This window comes from Oncorhynchus nerka, linkage group LG18, assembly GCF_034236695.1.
Source record: "Oncorhynchus nerka isolate Pitt River linkage group LG18, Oner_Uvic_2.0, whole genome shotgun sequence".
Taxonomy (NCBI): Eukaryota; Metazoa; Chordata; class Actinopteri; order Salmoniformes; family Salmonidae; genus Oncorhynchus; species Oncorhynchus nerka.
This window is the reverse complement of record NC_088413.1, coordinates 15,985,756-15,995,134: the sequence shown is the minus strand read 5'-3', so window position 1 is coordinate 15,995,134 and position 9,379 is coordinate 15,985,756. Positions and strand designations below refer to the sequence as shown.

The following is a 9,379-nucleotide window of genomic DNA, read 5'->3' as shown; positions in this document are numbered from 1 at the left end:
TCCCATTTCTACCTGTACGTTGAGCTGGAGTGCTTTACCTGTGGAGGTGCCGTGAAGGAGCCCCCTTCCTACTCTGTCTTGTTCCAGTTTCATCCGGTTGGCTGACTACCTGATGGTGAACACCATGCACATCCTGGCTGTGAACTCTGTGGCCAAACTACTGGCCGTCCTGCAGGACCAGATCCAACACACCCCCACACACGCTGTCATCCACAGCTGGGCCGACACCGATGCTGCTGGAGACGGAGGTGGAGCCACGGAGGACTCAGACAGGAAGGTACAACAAGACCGTTTCAGACCTCTGGTCTGGGACCCACAGCCGTTCCATGGGTCAGATCTATTCCAGAACTAGTCCACGTGATTCAACTAATCACCAAACCGTTGACCTGGTGACTCAGGTGACTCTCAGGTGAGGTTCAGAGCGGCTACATGAAGGTGGCTGTGGAGAGGTTTGACAAAGGCTTCAGGGACACTTCCTCAGACGGGGATGTAGCCTCATCCTGCACGGACTAAAAAGCAACTATGGAGCTAAACAGACACGGTTGGCTTAGTGTTTATTGACAACATTAATACATTTAAACAATGACCACCTTTTTGTCTCTCAAATACATTGTGCCAGTTGTTGATTAGCTATGAGTCAAAACGACATGGTATCAATAACAAGATACAACTAGGATTCTCCACATGGCAGCTCCACGGCTTCCAGCCCCTTCGATGGGCCAGCATCATTACGGTTTCAGCCAACTCATCTCAATGGAGATCCTCCAGTGGACCACTAGGCTTTCTGAAAGCAGAGGCCTGTTTAGGAGAGTTTAAAGCTACAGAGGGACAGTGTGTAACAGGTGTTATCGTCTGTCTTGTAGAATGGAGAAAACAGTCAGCTTTCTGAAAGCAGAGGCCTGTTTAGGAGAGTTTAAAGCTACACAGGGACAGTGTGTAACAGGTGTTATCGTCTGTCTTGTAGAATGGAGAAAACAGTCAGCTTTCTGAAAGCAGAGGCCTGTTTAGGAGAGTTTAAAGCTACAGAGGGACAGTGTGTAACAGGTGTTATCGTCTGTCTTGTAGAATGGAGAAAACAGTCAGCTTTCTGAAAGCAGAGGCCTGTTTAGGAGAGTTTAAAGCTACAGAGGGACATTGTGTAACAGGTGTTATCGTCTGTCTTGTAGAATGGAGAAAACAGTCAGCTTTCTGAAAGCAGAGGCCTGTTTAGGAGAGTTTACAGCTACAGAGGGACAGTGTGTAACAGGTGTTATCGTCTGTCTTGTAGAATGGAGAAAACAGTCAGCTTTCTGAAAGCAGAGGCCTGTTTAGGAGAGTTTAAAGCTACAGAGGGACAGTGTGTAACAGGTGTTATCGTCTGTCTTGTAGAATGGAGAAAACAGTCAGCTTTCTGAAAGCAGAGGCCTGTTTAGGAGAGTTTAAAGCTACAGAGGGACAGTGTGTAACAGGTTTGTTATCAGGTGTCTGTCTTGTAGAATGGAGAAAACAGTCAGCTTTCTGAAAGCAGAGGCCTGTTTAGGAGAGTTTACAGCTACAGAGGGACAGTGTAACAGGTGTTATCGTCTGTCTTGTAGAATGGAGAAAACAGTCAGCTTTCTGAAAGCAGAGGCCTGTTTAGGAGAGTTTAAAGCTACAGAGGGGCAGTGTGTAACAGGTGTTATCGTCTGTCTTGTAGAATGGAGAAAACAGCCAGCTTTCTGCCTGCATCCTTCTAAAAACCTTTACTAAACGGAATAGTGGGTTCCTTTTGTTGTGACAATCCCTTCCCCTTTAACTGTGTATTAACCCCTGTGTGTGTGTGTGTGTGTCTGTGTGTGTGTGTGTCTGTGTCTGTGTCTGTGTGTGTGTGTGTGTGTGTGTGTGTGTGTGTGTGTGTGTGTGTGTGTGTGTGTGTGTGTGTGTGTGTGTGTGTGTACCTCAGGCTACAGAGCCCACAGTGGAGGCTGTTCATCTTCTACCCATGTTTGTGTCGGAGCTGATGCTGGAGACCCACGCTCTGACCTATGAACCCTCCGTAGACGTCTTCCAGGTCTGTAACCCCTGACCTCTCACCTTTCAGCTCACCGAAGATGTCATCGTTCTGCAACATGTCAATATGGCTCTGAATGTGTTACTTTTTTTGTTTGTAACAATGTATCTCTCTCTCTCGCTCTTTATGCTGTGCCTGTGTTTTTGTTTGAGTGTCTGTGTGTGTGTCTGTGCGTGTGTCTGTGCCTTGTGTGTGCCTGTGTCTGTCTGTGTGGGTTGTGTGTCTGTGGGTGTCTGTGTGTCTGTGTGTGTTGTGTGTCTGTGTGTGTTGTGTGTCTGTGGGTGTCTGTGTGTCTGTGTGTGTTGTGTGTCTGTGCGTGTGTCGTGTGTGTGTGTTGTGTGTCTGTGCGTGTGTGTGTGTGTGTGTGTGTGCCTGTGTGTGTGTGTCTGTGTGTTTATTCCCCTAACAGGAGTGTGTGTCAGAGATCATCTCTAGGTTCCAGGAGACGGTGTTGTCATTAGTTGTGCTGGTGACTGACTCCTACTTTGATGCCTTCACTCAGCCCATGATCAACAGCAAGGTGTGAAACACTACCACTGACTAATTAGCATAAAAAACTGTTTTTTGTTTGTTGCTGATAGCTAGGTGAGACAACTACACCTGTTATAGTGAGTACATTTTTCCTCAAAGTAGCTATCAGCAAAGTCCGTGCTTGTAGGAACAAGTCCAGTGCAGGTCTTAGTTCACCAAAGACAAGGCTGTTATTTAGTTTAGTTGTGTTTTGGGGACAGTTTTCCAGACACAGATTTAACCTAGTTCTAGAATTAAAAGTATTCCACACCATTCGTGAAGAATCTTCATGATAACGTTCTGTTCAGTATTAGTGTTGGTCTGTGTCCAGGAAACCATCCTAAATGTTTTAATAGTCTGTATTCCACTACAAGATGGCATGGTTGTCATTCAGTTAGTAATACTATCCTATCATAACATGGTTGTATTCCACTACCATTCAGGTAGAGGAGATGTAATACTATCCTATCATAACATGGTTGTATTCCATTCAGGTAGAGGAGATGTAATACTACTATCATTCATGGTTGTATTCCACTACCATTCAGAGGAGATGTAATACTATCCTATCATAACATTCCAACATTGGTTGTATTCCACTACCATTCAGGTAGAGGAGATGTAATACTATCCTATCATAACATGGTTGTATTCCACTACCATTCAGGTAGAGGAGATGTAATACTATCCCATAACATGGTTGTATTAACCATTCAGGTGGAGGAGATGTAATACTATCCTTCATAACATGGTTGTATTCCACTACCATTCAGGTAGAGGAGATGTAATACTATCCTATCATAACATGGTTGTATTCCACTACCATTCAGGTAGAGGAGATGTAATACTATCCTATCATAACATGGTTGTATTCCACTACCATTCAGGTAGAGGAGATGTAATACTATCCTATCCTATTCATAATTCAGGTAGAGGAGATGTAATACTATCCTATCATAACATGGTTGTATTCCACTACCATTCAGGTAGAGGAGATGTAATACTATCCTATCATAACATGGTTGTATTCCACTACCATTCAGGTAGAGGAGATGTAATACTATCCTATCATAACATGGTTGTATTCCACTACCATTCAGATGTAATACTATCCTATCATGGAGGAGAGGAGATGTAATACTATCCTATCATAACATGGTTGTATTCCACTACCATTCAGGTAGAGGAGATGTAATACTATCCTATCATAACATGGTTGTATTCCACTACCATTCAGGTAGAGGAGGTAATACTATCCTATCATAACATGGTTGATTGTAGATGTAATACTATCCTATCATAACATGGTTGTATTCCACTACCATTCAGGTGGAGGAGATGTAATACTATCCTATCATAACATGGTTGTATTCCACTACCATTCAGGTGGAGGAGATGTAATACTATCCTATCATAACATGGTTGTATTCATTCACTATCCATTCAGGTGGAGGAGATGTAATACTATCCTATCATAACATGGTTGTATTCCATTACCATTCAGGTAGAGGAGATGTAATACTATCCTATCATAACATGGTTGTATTCCACTACCATTCACGTGGAGGAGATGTAATACTATCCTATCATAACATGGTTGTATTCCACTACCATTCAGGTGGAGGAGAAGACGTATCCTGTCATAACATGGATTTGTGGTGAGGGTCGGTCCTGGTCTGGAGGCCATGTTAGAGGATGATAAACACCTCCTAAACATCATCCTTGACATCAAGGTCAGCATTCTGTGTCCTTTTTAAAGGTCATTTGAATTAGCTAAGTGGATGGTAATTGTCTTGGACATTTTGATGTCAACTTAGTGTCTATTATGTTCCCTAATGCCAAAGCTCTTTAAATCTGTTGTGGGAGTTAAATGACTTTCACAGTTCAGTGTTTTGTTGTCTTGCCTCTTCGTCCTTGTGCCCTGATTCCCTGACTGTTGGTCTAACTGGCTGCCTCATTAAGAAGTTTGTTTTGTTGTCTCTCCTCGTCTCCCTCTTCCTCCTCCTCTCGCTCCCTCTCAGCAATCGCTCCAGTTTGCGTTTGACTCGTCTCCCTCTTCCTCCTCCTCTCGCCAGCGTGTGACGCGCGCACCTTTGAGAGCTTCCGCGTCTTCTACAGAGAGAATGAGAGTCTGGACCTGGACGCGCTCAGAGATCAGGATCACGGTACCGTAGCAACGCTCTTCATCATCGTCACCAACATCATCAATTCAATGAACTTACCAGGAACAGAGACAATGGATTAGCCAAGGCACTTCTTTTCAGTATATAGCTTTGAGTTTCTACATTCAACACAGATACCACAGCAGCATATCCATTTTGTCTCAGTTCATTCAGACCTTTGGATCCAACGAGGTCCTTTAGGCGTTTTCTGTATATTTCACAGTGGCAGATCAACACTCCACCATCTCTCTTTTTAAACGGTCTAGAGAGCCATCATGTGACTCGGTACCCTGTCCTGTTCCCTGTAGGAGTGGCGTTCTTTCTCTGAGAGTCTGAAGAAGTACCACAGAGAACATAAAGAGGCCCTGGCCATCAAACAGAAGAGGCACCTGGGCCTGCTGCTGGTGGACACCACTCTGCTTAAAGGGAAGCTCCTCCCCTCACCACTACGCTGTCTGGAGGTAGGAGGAGAGGAACAGTGTTACCAGTGTTAATAACCCCTACAGCCCGGGCCTTTACACTGTGGAGATCTGAAACTTATTCATTGGTATTAGCAATATGTACAAATATAAACTTCCACTTAGCCTATCAGAGGGCGAGTTAGAGCTATTACCAAATTGCTTACAAATGTCAAATCCTATCGGTTCTCCACAAGTCCATAGGGCTTAGGATCAAGTGGTGGATTTGGGATTGGGCCGTCCATCCACCCACTGACCAACATTAACGCCTGTGCTGCCCCCCCCACCCCTCTCCTCCAGGCCATCAATGACATGCTCCCCTGCTGGCCAAGAGAAAGATCGACGCCATCATCGCTGAGGCTCAGGATGCCCAGTTCAAACTGGAGTTCATCCCCTCTGCAACTACAGAGTTCGTCAACTCCCTCACCTTCCTAGAGGAGATACAGGAGCGGGTAAGAGACGGTTTTGTCTAGCCTCTTAGTCGGCCCCATCCCGCATGCGGTATCGTTACTACAGCCTCAAGCTCATTAGCATAACGCAACATTAGCGATTTTTTAAAATCGCAAATGAAACGAAATAAATATGCCTGTTCTCAAGCTTATCCTTTTCTTAACAATCCTGTCGTCTCAGATTTTCAAAATATGCTTTAGAACCAGAGAAAATCACTAATTTGTGTAAGAGTGGTGATAGCTAGCTTAGCGTTAGCATTAGCATTTAGCACGCAACATATTCACAAAAACCAGCCAAGGAATCAAATAAAATAATTTACCTTTGAAGAACTTCAGATGTTTCAATGAGGAGACTCTCAGTTACATAGCAGATGTCCAGTTTTTCCTGAAAGATTCTTGTGTAGGACACATCGTTCCCTTTTGTTACTATGCATATGGCTACCGAAACTAACCGAAAATTCAGTCACCTACATGTCGAACTTTTTTCCGAATTAACTCCATAATATTGACTGAAACATGGAAAACGTTGTTTGAATCAATCCTGAAGGTGGTTTGTCATATTTCTCTCCGTTGAAAGAACCGTCCTTGTAGCCTGGTTTGTTCTGAGATTTGAATGGAAAAATACCGGGACCTGACTTTTGCGCACCAATTGCCACGCAGCCACCTAGCGGGACACCTGGTAAATGTAGTCTCTTATGGTCAATCTTCCAATGATATGCCTACAAATACGTCACAATGCTGCAGAGACCTTGGGGAAACAAGAGAAAGAGTCCGTTGATTCCTGTCGCATTCACAGCCATATAAGGCGATCATGGAAAACGTAGCCTCAGAAATCCTGTGCATTTCCTGGTCGGTCATACATCTTGGTTTTGCCCGAAACATTTGTTCTAAGGGACTCACAGTGAAAATCTTTGCATTTCTGGAAACGTAAGACTGTCTTCTTTCCAAAGCTATCAATTCCAAGCATATTCGAGCATCTTTTCGTGACAAAATATTGCGCTTAAAACGGGCACGTCTTTTTATCCAAAAATGAAATACTGCCCCTATAGGACTAACAGGTTAAAAGGGATACAGCTTTTGTAAAAATTGACCTTTTTCGTGGCAGATTAGGAGAATTTACGCAGTAGGATTAGGAAAATGCACATAGCAGGTTAGGAGAACTTACACAGTAGGATTAGGAAAATGAACATAGCAGGTTAGGAGAACTTACACAGTAGGATTAGGAAAATGAACATAGCAGGTTAGGAGAATTAGGTTAAGGTTGACGGTCACACAGAGCCATCATCTTCTTCATTCAAGAGACTGACTCCGTCCCAGAGTAGCGGACTCAAACCCAGAGTAGGGGACAGACCCAGAGTAGGGGACTCAGACCCAGAGTAGGGGACTCAGACCCAGAGTAGGCGACGCAGACTCAGAGTAGGGGACTCAGACCCAGAGTAGGGGACTCAGACCCAGAGTAGGGGACGGACCCAGAGTAGGGGACTCAGACCCAGAGTAGGGGACTCAGACCCAGAGTAGGGGACTCAGACCCAGAGTAGGGACTCAGAATAGGGGACTCAGACCCAGAGTAGGGGACTCAGACCCAGAGTAGGGGACTCAGACCCAGAGTAGGGGACTCAGACCCAGAGTAGGGGACTCAGGCCCAGAGTAGGGGACTCAGGCCCAGAGTAGGGGACTCAGGCCCAGAGTAGGGGACTCAGACCCAGAGTAGGGGACAGACCCAGAGTATGGGACTCAGACCCAGAGTAGGGGACTCAGACCCAGAGTAGGGGACTCAGACCCAGAGTAGGGGACTCAGACCCAGAGTAGGGGACTCAGACCCAGAGTAGGGGACTCAGACCCAGGGTAGCTGCTGACTCAGCCCCAGAGTACTTTGTCACCTTGTATCACACTGTAGTCATTGTTACATTACTCATTACCAAACTATTGGGAAAGATGACCAAGGGAGTCAGTAGTGTTGGGTTCATGTTGTCAGGTGAAAGTCTTTCTTGGATGTTTCTGGGAAATGACTTAGTCGAATTTCTGTTTTCAGCCAGCATGGCCCGCCTAGGAAAACATCTGGGGTAAACACTGACAGTTCTTTCATGGTCTGTGTGTTTGTGTGTCAGATGGAGTGGTTGGACGAGCAGACAGAGACCGTGTCCCAGATGTACAAGCTGATAGACTCCTACTCCGTGCCCAGCCCTCCTGAGGACTTTGCCGTCTATGCCACCCTGAAACCCTCAGTCACCGGCGTACGCAACGCCATCGACAAGGCCGTGGGAGAGAAGGACGCCAACGTGGACAAGTTCTGTGTCCACCTCCAACGGGACATCACCGACCTCAACAAGGAGGTCAAGAGGGTCAAACAGCAGGCTCAGGTAACTAGAGGTCAAGGGTCAACGCTCAGATGCATTGTATCACACTAGCTTCAGCATCACGCTAAGGGTCAGTGTTTGTCCCCAGATAGGCTTTATAAATAACCGTGGAAAAAGCTAAGAATGTAGACATTAGTCTCTGGATATGACAGTCATTTACAACTGGGTTCCTCTTCCCCAGGTCGTTGTGTTCTAAATCAACTGACCTGAAAAGATAATTTCGTCTGTCACAGTAGGGTAAATAGAGATGTGTATGGGTTTGATCCAGACCAGGGAGGGACAACTTTGATGGGGTTTGGAGCCATTAAAAATCTGAACTCATAGTGAGTGGCCGCTGTGGCTCGCGGGTCTGCATACCCACATCCAGGGAGGGGCGTCAGGTAGCCTAGTGGTTAGAGCGTTGGACTAGTAACCGGAAGGTTGCAAGTTCAAACCCCCAAGCTGACAAGGTACAAATCTGTCGTTCTGCCCCTGAACAGGCAGTTAACCCACTGTTCCTAGGCCGTCATTGAAAATAAGAATTTGTTCTTAACTGACTTGCCTAGTTAAATAAAGGTAAAATAAACATCCATACCCAAGCACACAGGCAGAGCCGGCCCTAGCCTTTTTGGGGCCCTAGGTGACATTTTGCTGCGAGTGAAACAGTTGCCCGTCCCTGACCCATGTATAACTGTGTGTATGTGTTGATCTCTGCTCCCCAGAACAATCAGATCATGGACATCAATGCTGAGCGTCCCAAGGTCCGTCTGCTGCTGGACGAGGTCCAGGTCTCCATAGACGAGCTGCAGAACCAGGCCTTCCAGTACAAGTCTTTCCAGAAGAACTTCAAGGTTCTACTATACTATACAATACTATACTATACTATACAATACCATACTATACAATACAATACAATATTCTACAGTACCATACTATACCATACTATACTATACAATATAATATTCTACAGTGCCATACTATACCATACTATACTATACAATACTATACTATACTATACAATACCACACTATACAATACAATATTCTACAGTACCATACTATACCATACTATACTATACAATGCAATACCATACTATACTATACAATACAATATTCTACAGTGCCATAGTATACCATACTATACTATACAATACAATACAATATTCTACAGTACCATACTATACCATACTATACTATACAGTACAATACTATACAATACCATACTATACATTACCATACCATATAATACAATAACATACTATACAATACAATACCATACTATACAGTACCATACTATACAATACCATACTATACTATACAATACTATACACTACAATACCATACGATACCATACTATATCATACTATACAATACTATACAATACCATACTATACCATACTATACTATACAATACAATATTCTGCAATACAATAATA

At 44.4% G+C, this 9,379-nt stretch overlaps 1 protein-coding gene across 1 annotated transcript in view; it reads left to right on the top strand.

The window, feature by feature from the left end:
- Positions 1–9,379, top strand: part of LOC115120323 (dynein axonemal heavy chain 6-like) — a 44,083-nt gene that overhangs the window by 316 nt on the left and 34,388 nt on the right. The window contains exons 2-9 of the mRNA XM_065004535.1: positions 88–277; positions 1,922–2,029; positions 2,439–2,549; positions 4,561–4,704; positions 5,010–5,162; positions 5,492–5,611; positions 7,717–7,968; positions 8,667–8,795. Of these exons, the coding sequence (XP_064860607.1) occupies positions 88–277; positions 1,922–2,029; positions 2,439–2,549; positions 4,561–4,704; positions 5,010–5,162; positions 5,492–5,611; positions 7,717–7,968; positions 8,667–8,795 (1,207 nt within the window). The remainder of the gene's footprint in view (positions 1–87; positions 278–1,921; positions 2,030–2,438; positions 2,550–4,560; positions 4,705–5,009; positions 5,163–5,491; positions 5,612–7,716; positions 7,969–8,666; positions 8,796–9,379) is intronic.